Here is a 23,230-nt window from a genome sequence, read left to right on the forward strand (position 1 = left end):
TATATATATATATATATATATAATACATTATTTGAGTACTAAAAATATATTATTTTGTATATTATCAAATAATGTACATTCAATATACAAATAATATATTTGTAGTATATTAAAAATGTACATTGTATTTATAAAAAGTACATTATTTTGTATATTGTCAAATAATGTATATTCAGCACACAAATAGTGTACTTTTAATATATTAAAAATGTACCTTGTATTCATGGTCCACGGAAAAATTTGATGACTTTAAGTGTGCACAACGAGAAGGGGGAAAAAGTTGGTCAAACTTGCTCTAAGCCCCTCCCATATTGACAACACTATATATATATTTTTTGAATGCTACTGGTCTATTTCAATGTAATATCTGTTCATATACTTTCTCAACCTACTCCATTGAAACTCGGACTCACAACCTTCCAAATAGAAGTCCAACCCGGGTACCATTAGACCACATAGTCTTGGTACACAACACTATATATCATCAATTAAAAATAGAACGGAAATTAGGTAAAAATATCACTATATCTGATATTCTAATTGACTAATTGAAAGAAAATAAAAAATAATAATTGAAAGAAAATAAAAAATAATAATTGACTGAAAATGAATATGATATTACTAATTGATTGAAAATATAAAATAATCATTAATTGACTTACTCCGTATTAAAATTCAAAGATTAAGGGTCGATAATGACGACACCATATTTTAAGGTACATCCCAATACGACATCATTTTAAATTGTAATATAAGTTTTTTTTGTTGGAGATTCTGGTGACCTCTGCAACTTGCACTACTAATTCACGTTATCATATTGTTACTAATTTTAGTTTTTTAAGTTAATAATTATAGCTATATAGTGACAAATGGTTGGTTGTTGGGAAGATAATATAATGTTATTCTTGTTGGCAAATGGTTGACCTCAATAATGACAACCCATCAAATTGATCAGACAAATGACTTGGTAATCACAAGATTTCTAAGTTCAACTTTGTATAAATTTTCTATTGACATTCTTAATTTGAACAAGTCAACTAAAAGTCGTGAGACAATTTCATCTAGAGCGTACCTTGGAACACAATTCAAAAACTAAATAATGCTATATATTATTCTTGAGGCTATCATGGGAGAAAAACAATAGCTATATTTTACATTATTTCCCCTTTAATGTATCAATTATTATAAATTAACATTTAGATTTTAACAAATACTCCGTATTTGATTTGGGAACTAAAAAGGCTACAAAATGAACAATTCAAAGACTAAATAAGGCCCGCTATATGATTATAATAAAAGGGCTGAATTGTCCATTATATATGCAACAATTCATGAACTAAAATGTAACTTTCTCCAATATTAAATATATATATGGAGTTAATACCTCCAATGCTCCTCTGAGTATTAGCGATTTACCTGTTGTGGTCATCCGAGTTTTAAATGAACTCCAATAGTCCTCCATTTTTTAAAAAATAACCACTCGTGGTCCTAATTCTTAAAAAAAATTCGATTTTAAAATGACCATGAGACGTCTAAAAGGACCACATATGGTTATTTTTTAAAACACGGAAGACTATTGGAGGTCATTTAAAATTTGGATGACCACAACTGGTAAATCACTAATACCCGGAGGACCATTGAAGGTATTAATTCCATATGTGTAGTATTTAAATTCAAAGATTAGGAATAGATAATGGCAAAATGGTTGGGAAAATATAAAATGTTGTAGCAATTGGCCTCGCAAGACTTTTTAGTCATATTCCAATTCAAATTATATATATATATATATATATATATATATATATATATATATATATATATATATATATATATATATGGTATTAAATTTCAAAGATTAAGGTTAGATAATGACAAAATGCTTCTTGTTGAACAATATTAAATGTTGTTGTTCCTTTCCAAAAAAAAAAAAAAAAATGTTGTTGTTGGCAAGGTCAACTTTTTAACATTATGTTGGTTTTGGTTATAAAAAAAATCTGTAAATCAACTCTTTATATGTGTTCATTAGATGGTGACACATATTAATTATTTGCTCATTCATTTGTGGAAAATACACTTCTCGACGAGGTTCAGATAAGGTAACCCGACAAGGAACACTAGCTTCCTATTCTAGAGAATGGGTGTGTCAGGAATTAAGGCTCACGTATATCAATTTGTAAAGTCGTCGACCTCCTCAGTGCATGTCAAACACCCGACATGTTGGACACCCAAACTTTGTATATCCTCTATAGACATTCAATTCATTTCAGAGCCCGGCCAGTTCAGATTTATGTATATAATAGGTACATAATTTATTAACTGCATGCATATAATAAGTTAACGAGTTATAATAGGTACATAATTTATTAATTGCATGTATATAATATATTAACGAGTTATTATGTACAACATTTATACTACGGGAGATGCAATATATGTACCGTTTTGAAAATTAATGAATAATATTTATACCATTAATAATTCAGAAGTGACATTGATAATTTACATATTATGAAATGACATAAATTATAATTTTTCCTTCTTATTATTATCTTTTTCTTTTTTATGGTCTTGGTAATTTATTAACTACTGAAGATGCATAATTTTTTACGGGGTATTTGTTTCTAAAATTTGACTTTTATCTAAATTCTAGATGTAGCTCTTTTCAAAAAAATAAAAAATAAAAAAATCTAGATGTAGCTAGTCAGCTAGATCTAACATAGGTAACACCAAAATCACTGCTTAAACAACATAATTTACAGACAAAATGTCAATCAAGAATATTTTTAGAGATATGAGCACATGGCTAGCTAATTGGGTGTCTGGTTACATAGAAAAGAGTTCTATTACATTTTATATTGAGTCACAAATCTTACTCCTTTAATTTTATCATCTGATGTGGCAGACTCTTTTTCCTTGTAAATTTCAATACATGTGTCTATATCAAAATTTTGTATGTGTAAGTAAAAGTTAAGAGTAAAAAATGAGAATACACATAGTATTTTTCGATAGAAAATTTCTCTCTCTCTCTCTCTCTCTCTCTATATATATATATATATATATATATATATATATATATATATATATATATATATATATATATATATATATATATATATAGATTTTGGATCCGGTGCACACCCCCTTGGCATATGAGCTCGTGAGCACCTTTTCTGACCCTTAATTAGTTTAGATGAATGGTCAAGATGATTTGGGCTTTTTTGCCACGTGCATCAGATTTAAGAGGACATTAGGGCTTGTTTTGTAATTTTTGCAATGGCTTTAATTATACCGTGTATTTAATTTCGCCTAGGAAATCTGCATCTCTTCTGACCCTTCTTTCAACACTTCATCTTCTGCGTATTTCTCTTCCAGCCATAGTCCAACTCCCTCTCACTTTCTCCCTCTCCGTGAGTATTTTCGACATCCATCACTTTCTCCCTCTCCATCACAACTCTCACGTTCAACATGGTTGGGTCTACTGTCCGCCGATCGAAGAGGCAACGGAGGTCTAACGGTGGTTCCATTGAAGGTAATCTCAATCCCCCTTATTTATGTCGATTCGTTTTTTCTATCTAGGGTGTGTGGGGTTTTTTTGCTACTATTTTTTTCCGTTTCGGGGGGTTTTGGGTGTGCGTTCTGTGGGATTTTGGTGTCTGTGGCGGTCGGATGGTGGTGATTTTCCGGCGGCCATCCTCTCTCTCTCTCTTTTTTTTTTTTTTTTTTTTTTTTTTTTTTTTTTTTTTTTTTTTTTTTATGGGTGTCTGGGAGGCGGGGACTGGGAGGGGGAACTGGGTAGTTACGGTTTAGGGTTTACGGTTTCGGTTAATGTTGTTTTTTTTGCTGTATTGTGTATGGTTTTTCGGACAATGTCAACCACTTTGTGTCTTCCTTCTTTTTTTTTTCCAACCCAGAATGGGGTGTGGGTTTTGGATTTTTTGGTGGGGTAAATGCATATGGGTCCAATAGTTTTGTGTGATAGTGTCTGGAGTTGTAATCTGCATTATGGTTTTGTGTTTCTATTTTTTTCGTGATGGGGGTGGTGGGCTACTGGTTTTGGGTGGGGTGGTTGTTGCGTTGTAGTTGTTACTCTATGCATGTTAGGGGTAAGGTGTGTCAGGTTTGTTACTGTTGGTTTTATTTCGGTTTTGTACGTATGTGTGTTCCACCACTTGTATTGGTTGTTTGTGTGCTTATTTTTTTGTTGTTTTTTGGGTTTTTTGGGCTTACGTAATCGGTGGCATAGGTTTGTGCGTAGCAGTATGTTCCTTTGTGCAGGTTAGAGTGTAATGTACAAGCTAATTGACACTAGTTTTTTTAACGGGGGTTTTTCATTTTGGTTGGTGCGCGTCTGATATTCGGTCGTTGCATGCTTTGTAATTTATTTATTATTTCGTAGGGGTTCGGGGGGTCGTGACTATTGGTGGTGGTTTGTGCGTTTGTGTCTGTGATCGTGTGCAAGTTAGATTTAAAGTGTGGTTGGGGAATTGCTACTGCTTGTTTTGTTGTTTTTTTTTCTTTTTTAGGCGGGTGCACCACTGTTTTTGGGTTGGTGCGTGTTTTTTGTTTATTGGTCGAGGTTTTTGGGGTTTGCCTTGTTAGTTGTGGTGGTTTGTGCGTAGCAGTGTCTTACCGTTTGCAAGATAGGGTGTGGTTAGTTGCTAATTGGCACTATTATTTATATTTTCCTGTCTTTTTCATTTAGGTTGGTGCGTTTCTGTTGTTGGGTCGGTGCGCCTTCATTATACTTATTTTTTGCTGAGCCGGTAGGTGCTGCCAATGTGGTTGATCCTTTGCATCGGGCTGAGGTTGCTGCTGTTTTTGATGAACCCGCACAACCAGCCCCGGATTTGGATGTTGTGTCGGATGTTGTGCCGGATGAGGTTGATGAAGTTTTATTTCCCCCTCTCAAGTGCCGGATGAGGTTGATGAAGTTATGACATATCAGCATCATGATAGTTTTCCCCCCATCCATATTGTAAAACACACATTATTTCTTTATGGCCTCACTGTGAGTCATGACTTGTTGTACGCCTTCTCTAAATTGCTTGGGTGTCAATTTCATTTTTACTTTTTAAAAAATCCAGTCCGTGTTACGTGTATGGTGTAAAAATGCATGTTACGAATGTTAATCACTATGCACATGTTGTATAAGCTTTCACGCATGGATGGGTCGCATGACGGTAAGCCTATATCAGTATAATGCACAGACGATTACTACTACACGCACCTAGCCCCTAAGCTCCCATCATATATACATGATGTCATAAACCCGGACGGGTTGCATATGCTTATATGCATCCACGCTACCACATACCAGTTGTTTCCTGAGGTTCATAGATAGCCCTAATTGATAGTCCGTTCTTCCCATCAACTAACAAATTAGTAACCGCCCTATTGGTAATATGCACATACCAATACACGACTACGAACCGTCAAGTGCATACTCAGCCATAATGAACGGACTTTTGTTATTCCACGCACCCGGCCCCTAAGCTCCCTCTATACATACACGCCCTAATAAACCCGGCAGGGTTGCACAAGCTTATATGCAATCACGCTACCGCATAAACGAAAAAATAAGCAACGGAAATGTTGGTATTACGCACATGCGAACGCACGACTATGCACCGACATAGTGCCTAATCATCTATAATGCACTGACTATTGTTACTACACGCACCCGGCCCCTAAGCTCCCATTATATATACACGACGTAATATAGCCGGAAGGGTTGCAGAAGCTGGTATGCAGCCACGCTTCCACATAACTGTTGTTTCTAGAGGTTCACAAATACCCCTATTTCGTAGGTCCTTCGTCACGTAAAAAAAAAAAAAAAAAAAGTAAAAAACGCAAATACAGGTATTATGCACACGCCAATATGAAGTAATGCACCTACCGGTGATTGGTCCAGCCATTACTGAAGTGCGTTTCTTGGTTCCCTGAAGATTTAACGATTCATCTCCTCAATTACCATAAATTATATCCCTAATTTAATGCTTAAGATTCCATTACTATTAATGCTATAAATAGTTCAATAACTACAATTACAGTTTAATCCTTTTGGTTAATATATATCCTTTCTTCTTTTAATAATCTCTAATTATCTGAACCATTGATGGAAAATTAATCAATGGATAGCATGAGGTCTCATGACCTCATTTATCAAAGGGGGTGCACCAGATTCGAAGCATATATATATATATATATATATATATATATATATATATATATATATATATATATATATATATATGATTGTTCAAGTGAGATCACTTATTCCCATGAGCCCGTGTGGATAAGTCATATGCATTGATCTTTGAATAATGGATGCCTTGAATTTCATGTGTTTTTTAATTAAATTTTTTATTTTTTGTTATTAATCGGGGGTTGTTTGGAAATTTGTGTGTGCATTTAAACTTTATTTAATATTATTTTAAGATAGTGTGTATGATTTTAGGGATATATTTTGATGGTAATGTAGGATTTATGCATTGATCTTTGATTTATGGATGGTTAGGATTTTATGTTTTTTTTTTTTAATTGCTAGAATTTTTATTTTTTTAAATAGCGAAGTACAAGAAGCGCGTGGTTCTTCCATGTATAACAATGTGTATTTCTGTGTGCAAGTACGTACACTACTGTGTGCACTTATATGTGCAATTACGTAAAAATAGCCACAACAACCATTTGCTCTTCAACACTCACCTTTTGGGCATGCGGGTGCTTGCTCGCCCTCCTACTTCTCTTCTACTATTTTGCTCGACGTTGTGTGGGTGCAGAACCATGTAAAGAGTTGTGCATAGCTAGTATTTGTATCCTTAGATATTCTCTCTTTCGATTGATCTAAAAAATAGGTAGCAAACTAGCAAGCTAGATAGAAGCAAATGACAAGCACGATGACAAATTGCCAAATTCCAATAGATCGAATACAACTGTCTAATAAGTCTTCAAAGTTTCTAAATACTAAATATACAAAATATACAATATTACAAGTAAACTAACCCTCAATTCATGTTTCTTGAAGATCCTGTGAACCACAACGTAACCCATTTCAAACACCAAAAACATCCATAACGTATAGTACAATTTAATAAAAACTGCAAAAACAACCACAACCATTTGTCTTCAACCCGGACACATTTTTGGGGCTTGCTATTACTCAGCAACAATATTACCAGTTCGACCGGCCCTGAGCTGAGGACCGCTGCTATTACTCAGCAAGCAGAGCATGCCACGAGAGAGACAATATTTCAAACTGCCCCTGCAAAGCAAGGGATGATACTATACGGGGAAGGCAATTTAAGAGAATGAAGTTGACAAACTAATACTCGGGGCCTCCATCTGTAAGAAGAACACATACACTCTATTGCTTTAAGCTTCCAAGTACTAATTAAATATGAAGTTTCATTCAGAACTCCATCCCCAGAGTGTTTTCTGATTGTTTGATTCCAACTACTGATCAAAATACAAGAAATAGCATATCGGCTAGAGTTACAGAATTGTCAAAACTTTGGTGGTTTAAATTAAATGTGGTGCACCTTCTATACTCACTGGGGGTTTAATTTGCTCTTTAATTTGGCTTGGAGCCACACATATATAGCTAGAAAGCTCCCCAATATTAATTGCCTGCAATTGAAGTAGTCATTTATGAATGTACTCGAGGCCAATAACGAATTTCATTTAGGCAAAATTTGCAGAATATATATGAACTACTTAGTGTTGAAGGTAGCATTAAAAAGGGTGCATGGGTACCTGAACAGAAGGAGTGGCATGGCTGCTATGACACCACCATCTGGACTAGCAACACAAATGCATGCAAAGACTACCAGTTCTTAGGCCCTGAGGTCTGCTGCTATTACTCAGCAATTAAGTAGGAGCCTGAAAGATGAGATCAGAAATAATTAATATTTCAAACTGCCCCTACCTGTAAAGGAAAAGATGCACTCAAATTTGATTTCCAGGGAACAGTTGAACCATGAGATGAATAACATACAAGTCTTATCAAACAACAAGGAAGACAGCAGAATAATGTAAATTACAATTTTGGAGTGATGCATGGTGTGTGGAGTGAAGCCACTTCCAGCAGAATGAGACATCCATGGCATCCACCTAACAAATGCAATCAAAGTAGTTAATAAGCCTTAACCACTTCAGAATCATAAAACACAAAGAAATTAAAGCTCCCCAAAATTACCTAAAGTCATTTAGTGCTTCAATATAATGATGGATTTCGTTTAGGCAAAATTTGCAGACTATGAAGTGTTGAAGCGTTAAAAAGGGTAGCTGAACAGGACTGGCTGCTATGACAACTACACCACCATCTGGACTATACTATCCCTAGCAACACAAACGCTAGCTAAGACTACCAGTTCGGGGCCCTGAGGACCGCCCGCTGCTATTACTCAGCAAGTAGGAGCCTGATAGAGAGAATATTTCAAACTGCCCCTGGCCGACCATTAACTGTGAACATACAAAACCAATATTGAGAAAATCAAGAAAAAGAACAAAATTTGTGCTTGAAATTTAAGGTTTTACATTACCCCAAATGGTAATATATATCGTTACATACAGAACCTGTCATGTAACTATATGTTATCATATCAAACATAAGAAATAAAGCGAAATGTGATGTAATTTTGTTTCAATCTAAGGGAAGAAATATTATATTGTATAAGAATTGAAGAGTGAGATGTTTCAAGATTCCAAGTACATATTGAGATATTTGAACACTCCATGGAGATTTTATTTCCAATCACTAAAATAAAAGAAATATCATAAATTTATTTCTCCCAAAATGTTTATATAGGTTAACTTGAAACGTACTCATTCACTAGAGTTTGGCTCTTTGTGGACTCATAAATATTGTTATCAGTTATCCACTTCCAACTCTTCTTCCCTAAGGCAGTCCTCGGATCCCAAAACCTGTCATGAGTCACTGAATTTAATTAAATTTGCTTGACACAAGTTGAAAAGTACATTGTGGTACAAGGTATGGTTAACACGTACTTCAGACCAACACGTGTCAACATAAGTTTAGAAAATAAACAGATAGTTAAAGGCTTACAGCAAGTTGGCCATCATACCATATATACACTTCATATAGCTACTGTTGGAAGCTCACGTCAAATCAATGTGAATATGGAACTTCGTATAACCTGGACAGACATTCATCGTAGAGGCCGGGCAGTTCAGATTCTGGTTCTGTTGCATATCAGCTGGATTGGAGTCACAGAATTGTCAAAACTCTGGTGGTTTAAATGTGCTGCGCCTTCTATACATACCGGGGATTTGCTCATTGCCTTTGAGCCAACACATAGAAAGCACACCAACTTTACCTGAAGTAGTGATTTAGGAATGTGCTGTGCTTGAATAATGGATTTCATTTTGGCAAATTTTGCAGAATATGAATGTTGAAGCATTGTATTAAAAAGGATACGTGAACAGGACTAGCTGTTGTATAGGTTACCTTGAGAGTACTGATTTATTAGAGTTTGGCTTTGCGTGGACTGATAAATAGTGTTAACAACTATCCACTTCTGACTCTTCTTCACTTAGGCTTTCCTCAGATCCCAGAACCTGTCATCATATCAGTAACTGAATTTAATTAAATTTGGTTGGCCCAAGTTGAGAAAATGCAATTGAGAAAGAGAAAGCTAAGGGTGACATACATCAAATGTTTTTTCCTCAATAACAACCAAATCGTTGTTTCCATAGTCATGTTGCTCGTCCTGAATTTTCTTGGCTGATTCCACAGCAGAAGGAAGACATTGGTATAATTTGATTGACTTCAGTGTTGAAATTTCAGCAAAGTCAATTGGGATCTCTCTCAATTCATAGCAACACCAAAGATTTAGGTGCTCAAGTTTTGGGAAATTATGACTACTAGCTTTCCAATGCTTGAGATCATAATCATGGATAACTAAAGCAATTAACTGGCAAAATATAACATCCTCTTGTATTTCCCATTCTTTGCCTAGGCATGACTTCTCTTGTAAGTTGAGCACCTCTAGCCTAGGCAACTTGCTAAGAATATTAATTTCCTCCCACTCAAATCCCATACCATATATTATCAACTCCCTAAGGTTTTTCAAGAGAACAATATCATTATTTATTGGAGTATGTGTTCCAAGCCAACTTAAAAGGTAAAGTTCCTCGAGCTGCTCTAAATAGGCTAAGTTTGCAATGCAAGCAATAATCTCTCTGCCTTCACCGTCAATACGTACCTTCTTCAAGCATGGAATATTGGTAATGTATTCTTTTGAGCAATCAGCAGCTCTTATCCCATATAGTTCTTGAACAAAATTTGGAGGATTTCCACCAAAATACTCATTGCAACGAATAACGTGTAGTTGTGGAAACTTCGAATACTTCCCTCCTTCATCTAATCTATATGATACTCTTCCACCAGGACTATTAAGTGTTTGAAGATTCCAAGACCTTAACAATTCTACACTCTCTCTACGTCTTGACTTTAGGAATCTCTGAGCCCGGGACAGTTCTATATCATTTCCAACACTTAGGAATCTCAAATGGACATAATTAACATTATTTTTTAGTCTGACACGTGTACCATAGCGGCATGAGAGTACTCTCAGTAGATTGCTATTTCTAAAATCTACAAATGATTCCCTCATCAAAAAGCTGAAGACTGATCTATAGCTTTTCAAGGTATAATGTTGTATTGTAGACATGTTAAAATCTTTATATTGGATGCTTACCCAGCGGAAACCTTTCTGAGGAAAATAACAACTATTTTCACTCTCGACAACATGCAAAAGTTTCTCGTTTTGAGCTTCTTTCACACAAAAGACATGCAATAAATCATGCATCCTAAAACTCAGAATTTTTCTTCCACAAAAGCTTTTAGGGTTTAAAATTATTAGGTTTCTATCCATAAGATCCTGTATGTACCTGTTAGCCACTGCATCAACGCTTTCATTCTCAAATTCCTTAACGAGTCCTTCAGCAAGCCATAACCTTGCAAGATTAACAGCTTCGATCTCGTGATCTTCTGGAAAAACTCCCAAGTATAAGAAACAAGCTTTCAAGTTGTGGGGCAAATGATTGTAACTCAATGAGAGTATTCTCGAACATTCTTCATCATCTAGAGTAGTTCCAGAAGAAGAACTTAGAGCATTCGCAGTATTCTTCCACTCATCTAGAGCGCTGAGCTTGGAAAAAAGGCCTGCAACCACAATAATTGCCAAAGGCAGTCCTTTGCATTTTTCAACTACCAGTCTCCCAATCGTCTCAAATTCAGCACCGCGAGATTTACATGCCTTTTCATTAAATAGTTTCCAACTCTCACTTTGTTCTAAGAATTGCATTTGATGAGAAAAGTCATTTTGGGTGCAGATATGATTAGCCACCTCAGCGAGGCGAGTTGTCAACAATATTCGACTACCACGTCCATCATCAGGAAAGCAAGTTTTGACAGCATACCATGCCTCTACGCTCCATACGTCATCCATCACAACCAAGTACCTATGACACTTCTTGAAACTTTGGCGGAGTATTAATGCTAGGTCCCCATCACTTCCTTTATCTGCATCGTCTTTGGAACCAAGAAGATCTAAGAGCATTTGCCTCTTATTGTGATGTTGTGATGCGACCGTCCATGCTCGCTTATCAAAGTAAGAAGTGATTAATGGATCTTCATAAATTTTCTTTGCTAACGTTGTCTTACCAATACCTCCCATACCTTTAATTGAGACAACTTCTAGCTGCCGGGAGGGATGTTGGATTAGCTTCTCCATTATAATCTCAAACTCATCCTGTTTTCCAACCATTATTTCCATGGAGTGCGAAGCATGGTGGGAAGAATGAGCCATCGTGATAACTTCATCATCAGTAGGTATTGGTAAAACATGAAGGGAGGCAGGCTGCTTTGTTCCTGCTTGTAAATGATGTTTGAAAAGCTGGTACTCCTCCTTGGCTTTCGCCAACTCTTGAGTGATGGCATCAATGTGTTGTAGAGCTGGGTGCAAAATACGACGGAATTTGAGACAAGGATGTGATTTTCCCCTTAGCGGATGCAAAATTTGATGAAGCCTCTGGCAATGATGAGTACTTGTCTGATGAAGGCTCAGGCAATGATGAGTGCTTTTCTCACCCTGTGGCATTTCCACATAAATGTGATTTTCCGGTGGCTCAAATGTCTGATCCACAATTCTGTCAAAAATATCAAAAATTCCTTCAAAAATTCTGTTTTCCTCTTCTTCGAGTTGAATTTCATCCTCATAAAGATGTAGTACTTGGAGTTCAATTTCATCCTCAATCCCGGAAGCAACATCTCTGAGCTTTGTTTCCAAGTTTTTTATTGCTTCAACACCATCCATTCTATTCTCATCGAATAGTTCCATTAGAAATCCAAGCTTGTTGTGGAGAGATAGGACCAAGTCTTTGTTGCAAGGGATGAGTTGGTTTTGTTGTAGAATTGGACGAGGCAGGGATTGCAAGAACTCAAGCTCTAGCGTCCTCATAAGAGAAAGTACAACCACACAAGCCATTCTTCTCAATCTGTATTGGTGTAGGTGTAATGTAAATGAGAGAGATCAGAGTTGTTTTTCTTTATGAGCTTGTTTGAGAGAGAGAAGGTTTGCAGAAGCAACTGAAGAAAGATGATGAATGGATGGAATCTGATGAGTGCAATAATTCCTATCCATGCCGACAGCTTTTTTAAGCTTTAGCTTTCCAAGTCAAAAGATTCCTTTACTTTTCTCCAACTTTAACTGGTGCAATAATTCAAGAGTTGGAGGGCCACTGTTGTTTTTTCCACTGATCAAATAGTGATGGATAAAAGATCCAATAGATTCTTGACTGGGTTAGAGTCTCATTTTGCATGGTGTCCATACCAGTGCAAATGAATTAGTTTTCTAGTGCAACTGGACCAGGCTGAGATTGTAAGAGCCCAAGCTATATTGTCCTCACAACAATAGTTACTGCTACACAAGCCATCCCCTCTCTTTGCTTCTGTAATTGTGACATTTTTTGTGTGTTTAATGTTTCTGTGAAGGTCACCAGAACCAAAATGAGTGCAACAATTCCAAGCCAAAGATCAGTTTTTGATCTTCAAGAATTGCAAGAGCTCAAGCTCAATTGTAATGTAAGTGATGATTTGTTGTTTTTCTGAGTTTGTTTGAATTGAAGGTCAGCAAAAACAAGATGAAGATGAATTAATGCCACTTATCTGATCTGAGTGCAATAATTCCTTCCTTGCCGACAGCTTTTGCTTTATAGTAGGTGTAAAGTTTCCATTATGCAATAATTCAAAAGTATGCAGGGCCTGCTACTTTTTCTTTTTTCCCCACCAATCAATAAAATAGAGATGGACCAATCAAATGGTCTGACAAAGTTTCGACTCAATTAGTTTCATCTCATGAGATGAGAATACGTACTAGATTACTAGTACAGTATATTATCTTCAAGATTTGATCTTCAAGAATTGAAATTGTTCTTATTATAAGTGAATTTACAGCAAAACCCCAAGATTTGAGTGATATGTAAGAAAATACTTCCAATCAACAACATGCATTAACCGTGCAAAACACTATATTGTGGTTAACACTTCAGAGTTCAGACCAACTTAACATTATATATATGTGTCATGTCTCAAAAATTTCAAGTTCAAGTTCAAGTTAATTGGCCGTCACATGGCCATATATATATACACACTTCATCATCTAACTAATGTTGAAAGAATTTGTAATCCTCGATTGGGTCAAATCAATGTGAATATGGAACTTTGTATGTAAATCCTAGGCTCTGTTGCATATCAGCTGGATTGGAGTCACAGATCGAATTATTGTCAAAACAAACTCTGGTGGTTTAAATGTGGTGTGCCTAGCTTTTATACTCATCGTCGCTTTGTTAGCTCTTTAGCTGCCCTTATAGGTATTGAAAGCCTATGCTTGAATTCAAGCTTCTCCTGTGAAACATTTCATTTAGGCAAAATTTGCAGAATATGAACTACTGTATGTAGAAGCATTAAAAAGGGTGGGTACCTGAACAGGACTGGCTGCAAAGTCATTAGCTTCAGATATGAAGATCATGGTGCATATACAGATGACAGTCAAAACCTACATAAAGGACAGAATGTAAATTTGTTTTAATTCCCAGCAATTAGCTGAAACTAATGACAGAGAGAGTAAATTTGTTGTTTCCTGGCAATTAAATAAAAGAAGACTTCTTCAATTTCGTATACCAAAATCAATAGATTTTCATTTTGAAGTTAAAAAAACCTTAGCCAGTGTAAATACATGTAATCAAATTTTGTTTGTAGAAATATCAAACAAAAAACAGATAAATCCATCGCAGCGAATATACTGTAGTTGTGGAAACTCCAAAATGTTCCTTCCTTCAAATGCATAATAATGCATATTTGCAAGTGTTTGGAGATTCCAAGTCTTGAATGGTAATATATCACCAATAGCCATTTTTTCACCGGATGCACGTAGGTATCTCAAATGGATAAGATCTGGAGTTTTCTTTGTCATATAGAAATCAGTAGTAGAGTAGAGGACCCTCCATAGATTGAAACTTTTCAAATCTAACCATACGAAAGCCCTCGCAAAATAGAAGAGGGACCGGCAAGTTTTTGAACAAGAATGCAACTCCGAGAGGTCAAAACCGTACAATTGGATTCTTACCCAGCGGACATCTTTCTGAGGGGAATTATTGGAACCACTTTCATGGTCATGGACAACATGCAAAAGACTTTGGTTCTGAGCTTCTCTCACACAAAATGCATGCAATAAATCATGTACTCTAAACGCCTTAATTTTTCTTCCACAGCAACTCCATTTACTTACAAGAATTAAGTTTCTATCAGTGAGTTCTTTTATATACCTTATAGCCACAGCTTCAAAACTCTCATTCTTGAATGCCTTCACAAATCCTTCAGCAGCCCATAGCCTTGCAAGGTCGTTAGCATTTATCTCCTCATCTTCGGGAAAAACTCCCAAATATAAAAGACAAGCTTTCAAGTTGTAGGGTAAATGATTGTAACTCAATGAAAGTATTCTTGAACATTCTTCATCATCTAGAGTAGTTGATCCTAAAGAACATATTAGAGCATTAGCAATATTTTTCCACTCATCTAGTGTGTTGAGTTTGAAAAATATACCTGCAACCACAATAATTGCCAAAGGCAGTCCTTTGCATTTTTCAACTACTGGTCTCCCAATCATCTCAAATTCAGCACCACGAGATTTACATGCATTTTCATAAAATAGTTTCCAACTCTCACTTTGTTCTAGCAGCTGCATTTGATGAGAAAAGTCATTTTTTGTGCAAATATGATTAGCCACCTCAACAAGGCGAGTAGTCAACAATACTCGGCTACCATTGCCATCATCTGGAAAGCAAGTTTTGACAGCATCCCATGCCTCTCCACTCCATACGTCATCCATGACAACCAAGTACCTTTGACACTTTAAACTTTGATAGAGTTGCAATGCTAGGTCCTCATCACTTCTGCTGTCTGCATTGTCTTTGGAACCAACAAGATCTAAGAGCATTTGCCTCTTATTGTGATGTTGTGATGCGACAATCCATGCTCGCTTATCAAAGTGGGAATTGATTGTTGGATCTTCATAAATTCGCCTTGCTAACGTTGTCTTACCAATACCTCCCATACCTTTAATGGAGACAACTTCTCGTTGCTTAGACGGATGTCGGATTAGCATCTCCATTATAATCTTGAACTCCTCCTGTTTTCCAACCATTATTTCCTTAGAGTGTGAAGCATGGTGGGAAGAATCAGCCGTGGTGATAACTTGATCAGTAGGTATTGGTAAAACATGAAGGGCAGCATTTCTTCCTTGTAGATCTTTTGAAAGCTCATATTCCTCCTTCACTTTCATCTACTTTTCTTTGATGGCATCAATGTCTTGTATTGCTTGTTGCAATATATAACGAAGTGTGAGAGAAGGACAAGTTTTTGGTTTTCTCTTTGTCCTATGAACAATTTGGCAAAGCATTGAACATCCCTGAGTATCCCTTCCCTCTTCTTCTACATCTTCCTGATAAAGATGTACTACTTGGATTTCAATTTCATCTTCTACTCTGAAAGCTACATCTCTGAGTCTGGTTTCCAAGATTTTAATAGCCTCCACACCATCCATCCTATTCTCATCAAATAACTCAATAAGAGATTGGAGCTTTCCATGGAGAGATTGGATCAAGTCTATGTTGGGAGGGATGAGTAGTTGATTTTGTTGTAGAATTGGACGAGGGTGAGGTTGCAAGAACTCAAGCTCCATTGTTCTCATAAGAGAAAGTACAGCCACACAAGACATTTTTCTCGGTGTTGGCCTGATGTGTTATACTGTAAATATGAGAGAGAGAGAGAGAGAGAGTTGTTTATGAGTTTGAATTGTTTGAGTGAAGGTTAGGAGGATGAAGATGATATGAACCGGAATTGGGAAATGCCACTAATCTGTGGGCAATAATTCCATGCCCACAGCTTTTTTTTCTAAGTCAAAAAATGAACATTGGATATTACTTGGTTTGATGTATAATTAGTGGGGTACCATTGTTGAAAGAGTATACAACTCCACTTACTAAATTTCAACATTCCATTACTTTCTCCATGGTGGAATAATTCAAGATAGTGGCTCCACATTGAAAAAGTAGAGCATGTCAGTGGTCATTATATTTTAATTAAGGTAATGTTTAAATGTTGTAGTGGTTGGGCAAGCAAGAAGACTTTCCAGCAATATGCATGTTGGTTTTAATTAATATGAATGATGTGTAGTTTTTAGTTTTTAATTAATAGTGGACCAAAAAGGGTGTTAAGCTAAGTAATGATAAGCTAATCAACCACAACTGCCAACTTTCTAGAGCTAGTTTTAATACTTTTCTGCTCACTTAGGGTCTACAAGATAAATTGAATATTATATCAACTAGAACTGGGTATTGCCACTGATCTGATCTGACTCATCTGAGTCCAATTATTCCATGCCCACAGCACTTTTATCGGCAAAAAAACCTTGGCCAATGTAAATACATTTAATCAAATTTTGTTTGTAGAAATATCAAACAAAAAACACATAAATATTTCAAAGTTATAAAATGAAGCCATAAAAATAAGTCTACTTTATGCTTCCAAGTACTAAATTAAAACACTGTGTGTGTGTGTGTGTATATATATATATATATATATATATATATATATATATATATATATATATATATATATGATTTGAAGATTAAAAAAACAAAAAAAAAAAACAAAAAAAAGAATTTCTATAAAGTTGTTGGTGTAATAATCTGTCTTGACCAATCAAACTCAACAATCCTAATATTCGATCAGAACTTGGGTGTCATATGAATGAATGAAAATTAAGAAATTAGGATATGATGAATGAAACTAAATCATCAAGTTTAGAGAAAAATTAAATGAGATGCTTTCTTCAAGCAATCTTCTTAGCTAGCTAGCTAGTTGCTCGTCCTGAATTTTCTTAGGTGATTTAACAGCAAATTAAAATTAAAGGATGGCATACTATACATACATCAGATTCTGGTTGTGTCACAGATCGAATTGTCAAAACTCATGATCTGGCAGTTAGTTTAAAGTTGTTGGTGCACCTTCGTTCTATACATTACTCACTGATCCAGGATTTGATCATTGCTTTAATTTCGAGCCAACTAACACATAGAAAGCAAGCTCCCCAACATTGCCTGAAGTCATTTAGGAATTGAATGTGGTTAGTTGAATAATGGAGCTAGGCAAAATTTGCAGAATATATATGAACTACATACAGTAGTATACTGTTGATCTGAAGCATTAAATTACCTGGACAGGACTGGCTGCTATGTGAACTCCCCCGGCCAACTCCACCACCTATGACTATGACACGACCGACCATCTGGACTATACTATCACAACAACCCTTTGTCTTCAACCCGGACACATTTTTGGGGCTTGCTATTACTCAGCAACAATACTACAAGTTCGATCAGCCCTGAGCTGAGGACTGCTGCTATTACTCAGGAAGCAGAGCATGCCATGAGAGAGACAATATTTCAAACTGCCCCTGCAAAGCAAAGGATAATATAAGCTAAGGATGATACAATACGGGGAAGGCAATTTAAGAGAATGAAGTTGACAAAGTAATACTCAGGGCCTCCATCTGTAAGAAGAACACGTACACTCTATGCTTTAAGCTTCCAACTACTAATTAAATGTGAAGTTTCACTCAGAACTCCATCCCCAGAGTTTTCTGATTGTTTGATTCCAACTACTGATCGAAATACAAGAAATAGCATATCGGCTAGAGTTACAGAATTGTCAAAACTTTGGCGGTTTAAATTAAATGTGCTGCACCTTCTATACTCACTGGGGGTTTAATTTGCTCTTTAATTTGCCTTGGAGCCACACATATATAACTAGAAATCGCCCCAATATTACCTGCAATTGAAGTAGTCATTTATGATTGTACTCGAATAACGGATTTCATTTAGGCAAAATTTGCAGAATCTATATGAGTTACTTACTGTTGAAGGTAGCATTAAAAAGGGCCGGTACCTGCACAGAAGGACTGGCATGGTTGCTATGACACCACCATCTGGACTAGCAACACAAATGCATGCTAAGACTACCCGTTCTTAGGCCCTGAGGTCCGCTGCTATTACTCAGCAATAAGTAGGAGGCCGAGAGATGAGATGAAAGATAATTAATATTTCAAACTGCCCCGGCCTACCTGTAAAGGAAAAGATGCACTCAAATTTGATTTTCAGGGCACAGTTGAACCATGACATGAATAACATACAAGTCTTATCAAACAACAAGGAAGACACCAGAATGTAATAGCACATAGCTAGATCGAATCAATTAACCTTGTATATGACGGTGCCACTGCAAGATGCATACAGCTTTAGGGCCTATCTTAGCTTTTTGCAAAAACGACTTGACATTATCATTAATTTGTTGTGATGTCCGCCCTGCACAAGATCGCAATGATATGATGCACAATTTCATGTCTCTATAGATGGATAGCATACAGATATCAATAGTACGAACAAACACCTTTATTTCCTGCGCAATAAATCCCACTGATATGGCACAAACAACTTGTGTTTAACCATAAGATCAGAAGAGAGACAAAAGATATATGCAAATTAAATGCACATACATGGACTGGTTTATTTTAGATAATGAGTGAATTACAGATAGAGACCAAAAAGTAGATCACATACTTCTCCTACCGCCACAGTGATGGTTTCTGGAGTGAAGCCACTTCCAGCAGAACGAGACATCCCTCCACCTAACAAATGCAATCAAAGTTGTTAATAAGCCTTAACCACTTCAGAATCATAAAAGACAGAAATTAAAGCTCCCCAACATTACCTAAAGTCATTTAGGAATGACTGTGCTTGAATGATGGATTTCGTTTAGGCAAAATATGCAGACAAGGAACTGTTGAAGCTTAAAAAGGCAAAATATGCAGACAACTCCACCACCATCTGGACTATACTAGCAACACAAACGCTAGCTGCGGACCGCCCGCTGCTATTACTCAACAAGCAGGAGGCTGATAGAGAGAATATTTCAAACTGCCCCTGGCCGGCCTGTGAAGGACAAGAACCCAGGAATTGAAGAATTTTTAAGAAAACTTGAGAAAGAATCATGTACTGTTTACAAAGTAATGCATGTGAAACGGAGGCTTTTGCTAGACCATTAATTGTATCTTCACAAATAGATCCTTTGACAACTGAATGCCACAATCCAAAAGGAAGGAAAATTGTTTTACAGAAATTATGTAATGAACACAAGCTTCGACTTCCTTATTATCATATAGAACATGAGAAAGAAAGCAAAATATGATGTAAATGTTTTCTTTTCCAACTGGGAAAGAAATTTAAGAGAAATTGACAAAGCAATACTCGGTAACAGTATTTGCCTAATCATGCCATCAACAAAGTATTTAATGAAATATATAACATAAGATTGTGCAAATCATTAACACACACACACACATATATTGCAAATCTAAGCTACAAGAATATTATAAAATTTTAAGCTTCCAATTCAGTACTAAAATACAAGACATGAAGTTTGAGCACTCCCCAGAGTTTTGTGATTGTCTGATATATATATGATTCCAACAACTAAACTCCAAGAAATAGATAGCATACATGCATGCATATTAGCATATATTCATTATCCATCAATTCTTGCAAGCATTGGATTCTTGAATGAGTTTCTACAAACGCCTGCCCGTCTGTGTTGCAATACTCTCTCTCTCCCTCTGCCCATCAGATTTGTTCAGCTCTAATCTTTGCCTTTGAGCCAACAAATTGAAAGCAAATACAGTCCTGTATGTATGTATGTATGTAATTACAATTCTGTGTTCTTGAAAACATACCATTCTTGTCTTCTGCCTAAAATTGAATACAAGGAACGCATCAATTATCAGTTATCCACTTCTGCCTCTTCTTCGCTCAGGCCTTCCTCAGATTCCAAAACCTATCATGAGTCACTGAATTCAATTAAATCTGCTTGGCTCAAGTTGAAAAAATACAATTCAGAAAGAGAAAGGGTGACATACATTTAATGTTTCTTCCTCAATAACAACCATATCGTTGTTTCCATACTCACATTGCTCGTCCTGAATTTTCTTGGCTGATTTCACAGCAAAAGGAAGACATCCCCGTAATTCGATTGACTTCAATGTTAAAATTTCAGCAAAGTCAATTGGGATCTCTCTCAATTCACGGCAATACCTAATATATAGGTGCTCAAGTTTTGGGAAATTATGACTACTAGCTTTCCAATGCTTGAGATCACGTTGATAGATAACTAAAGCAATTAAGTGGCAAAATATCACTTCCTCTTGTATTTCCCATTCTTTGCCTAGGCATGACTTCGGTTCTAAGTTGAGCACCTCTAGCCTAGGCAACTTGCTAAGAATATTAATTTCCTCCCACTGAAATCCCATACCATATATTATCAACTCCCTAAGGTTTTTCAAGAGAACAATATCATTATTTATTGGAGTATGTGTTCCAAGACAACTTGAAATGTAAAGTACCTCGAGCTGCTCTAAATAGGCTAAGTTTGCAATGCTAGCAATAATCTCTCTGCCTTCACCGCGAATACGTACCTTCTTCAAGCATGGAATATTGGTAATGTATTCTTTTGAGCAATCAGCAGCTCTTATCCCATAAAGTTCTTGAACAAAATGGGGAGGATTTCCATCAAAATACTCACTGCAACAAATAAAGTGTAATTGTGGAAACTTCGAATACTTCCCTCTTTCATCTAATCTGTATGATACTCTTCCATAAAGACTATTAAGTGTTTGAAGATTCCAAGACCTTAACAATTCAACACTCTCTCTACGTCTTGACTTTAGGAATCTCTGAGCCCTAGACAGTTCTATATCATTTCCAACACTTAGGAATCTCAAATGGACATTATTCACAATATTTTTGAGCCAGAAACATCCACTAACACAGAAGAGTACTCTCAGTAGATTGCTATTTCTAAAATCTAAAAATGATCCGCTCATCAAAAACCTGAAGACCGATCTATAGCTTTTCAAGGTATAATGTTGTATTGTAGACATGTTAAAATCTTCATATTGGATGCTTACCCAGCGGAAACCTTTCTGAGGAAAATAACAACTATTTTCACTCTCGACAACATGCAAAAGTTTCTCGTTTTGAGCTTCTTTCACACAAAAGACATGCAATAAATCATGCATCCTAAAACTCTTAACTTTTCTTCCACAACGGCTTTTCTCGTTTAAAATTATTAGGTTTCTATCCATAAGATCCTGTATGTACCTGTTAGCCACTGCATCAACGCTTTCATTCTCAAATGCCTTAACGAGTCCTTCAGCAAGCCATAGCCTTGCAAGATTAACAGCTTTGATCTCGTGATCTTCTGGAAAAACTCCCAAGTATAAGAAACAAGCTTTCAAGTTGTGGGGCAAATGATTGTAACTCAATGAGAGTATTCTCGAACATTCTTCATCATCTAGAGTAGTTCGAGAAGAAGAACTTAGAGCATTGGCAGTATTCTTCCACTCATCTAGAGCATTGAGCTTGGAAAAAAGGCCTGCAACCACAATAATTGCCAAAGGCAGTCCTTTGCATTTTTCAACTACCAGTCTCCCAATCGTCTCAAATTCAGCACCGCGAGATTTACATGCCTTTTCATTAAATAGTTCCCAACTCTCACTTTGTTCTAACAATTGCATTTGATGAGAAAAGTCATTTTGGGTGCAGATATGATTAGCCACCTTAGCAAGGCGAGTAGTCAACAATACTCGACTACCATATTCATCATTGGGAAAGCAAGTTTTGAGAGCATCCCATGCCTCTACACTCCATACGTCATCCATCACAACCAAGTACCTTTGACACTTGAAACTTTGGTAGAGTCGTAATGCTATGTCCTCATCACTGCTTTTGTCTGCATCGTCTTTGGAACCAAGAAGATCTAAGAGCATTTGCCTCTTACAGTGATGTTGTGATGCGACAGTCCATGCTCGCTTATCAAAGTAGGAAGTGATTGATGGATGTTCATAAATTTTCTTTGCTAATGTTGTCTTACCAATACCTCCCATACCTTTAATGGAGACAATTTCTAGTTGCTTTGATGGATGTTGGATTAGCATCTCCTTGATAATCTCGAACTCATCCTGTTTTCCAACCATTTTTTCTTTGGAGCGTGAAGCATTGTGAGAAGAATCAGGCTTGGTGATACCTTGATGAGTAGGTATTGGTAAAACATGAAGGGAGGCAGGCTGCTTTGTTCCTGCTTGTAGATGATGTTTGAAAAGCTGGTACTCCTCCTTGGCTTTCGCCAACTCTTCAGTGATGGCATCAATGTGTTGTACAGCTCGGTGCAAAATACGACGGAATTTGAGACAAGGATGTGATTTTCCTCTTACTGGATGCAATATTTGATGAAGCCTCTGGCAATGATGAGTACTTGTCTGATGAAGGCGTTGGCAATGATGAGTGCTTTTCTCACCCTGTGGCATTTCTTCTTCTTCTTCTTCTTCTTCTCCTTCTTCTTCCAGTGGCTGAAATGTATGATACACAATTTTGTCAAAAATATCAAAAATTCCTTCAAAAATTCTGTTTTCCTCTTCTTCGAGTTGAATTTCATCCTCATAAAGATGTACTACATGAAGTTCAATATCATCCTCAATCCTAGAAGCTACATCTCTGAGCTTTGTTTCCAAGTTTCTTATTGCTTTAACACCATCCATTC

General features: G+C 36.4%; 1 protein-coding gene and 1 long non-coding RNA gene across 22 annotated transcripts in view; both read right to left on the reverse strand.

Annotated features, from left to right (window-relative positions):
• Positions 1–23,230, reverse strand: part of LOC109184356 (disease resistance protein RPP13-like) — a 106,169-nt gene that overhangs the window by 73,258 nt on the left and 9,681 nt on the right. For 2 of the 15 annotated variants that reach the window (XR_002054775.1, XR_002054776.1), the window contains exons 7-9: positions 8,040–8,109; positions 7,753–7,924; positions 7,521–7,626 (exon numbers count right to left, since the gene is read on the reverse strand). The exons of 4 other annotated variants lie outside the window; for them this stretch is intronic. Coding sequence is in view for 9 of the 11 variants with exons in the window: in XM_019334382.1 (XP_019189927.1) it covers positions 9,528–9,547; positions 15,703–15,707; positions 20,429–20,470; positions 20,553–23,137 (2,652 nt within the window). In the remaining 2 variants the exon portion in view is untranslated. Of the gene's footprint in view, positions 1–7,520; positions 7,627–7,752; positions 7,925–8,039; positions 8,110–9,527; positions 9,577–15,702; positions 15,708–19,498; positions 19,573–19,994; positions 20,287–20,369; positions 20,484–20,552; positions 23,138–23,230 lie in introns of those variants that run through there. 9 more of the 15 variants (XM_019334407.1, XM_019334388.1, XM_019334353.1 and 6 more) reach the window with 7 other exon arrangements.
• Positions 17,228–19,477, reverse strand: LOC109184653. Of its 7 annotated transcripts, none has more exons than XR_002054849.1 (8): positions 19,352–19,477; positions 19,201–19,268; positions 18,841–18,945; positions 18,499–18,700; positions 18,329–18,412; positions 18,122–18,245; positions 17,798–18,038; positions 17,228–17,682 (listed from the first exon to the last, which is right to left on the reverse strand). It is a non-coding gene; the product is annotated as an uncharacterized LOC109184653 (long non-coding RNA). The 7 variants fall into 7 exon arrangements; XR_002054838.1 differs by having other exon boundaries at positions 18,530–18,704; positions 19,352–19,476; XR_002054839.1 differs by having other exon boundaries at positions 18,154–18,245; positions 18,499–18,704; positions 19,352–19,476.

Source organism: Ipomoea nil, unplaced genomic scaffold, assembly GCF_001879475.1.
Source record: "Ipomoea nil cultivar Tokyo-kokei standard unplaced genomic scaffold, Asagao_1.1 scaffold0188, whole genome shotgun sequence".
NCBI classification, from domain to species: domain Eukaryota; kingdom Viridiplantae; phylum Streptophyta; class Magnoliopsida; order Solanales; family Convolvulaceae; genus Ipomoea; species Ipomoea nil.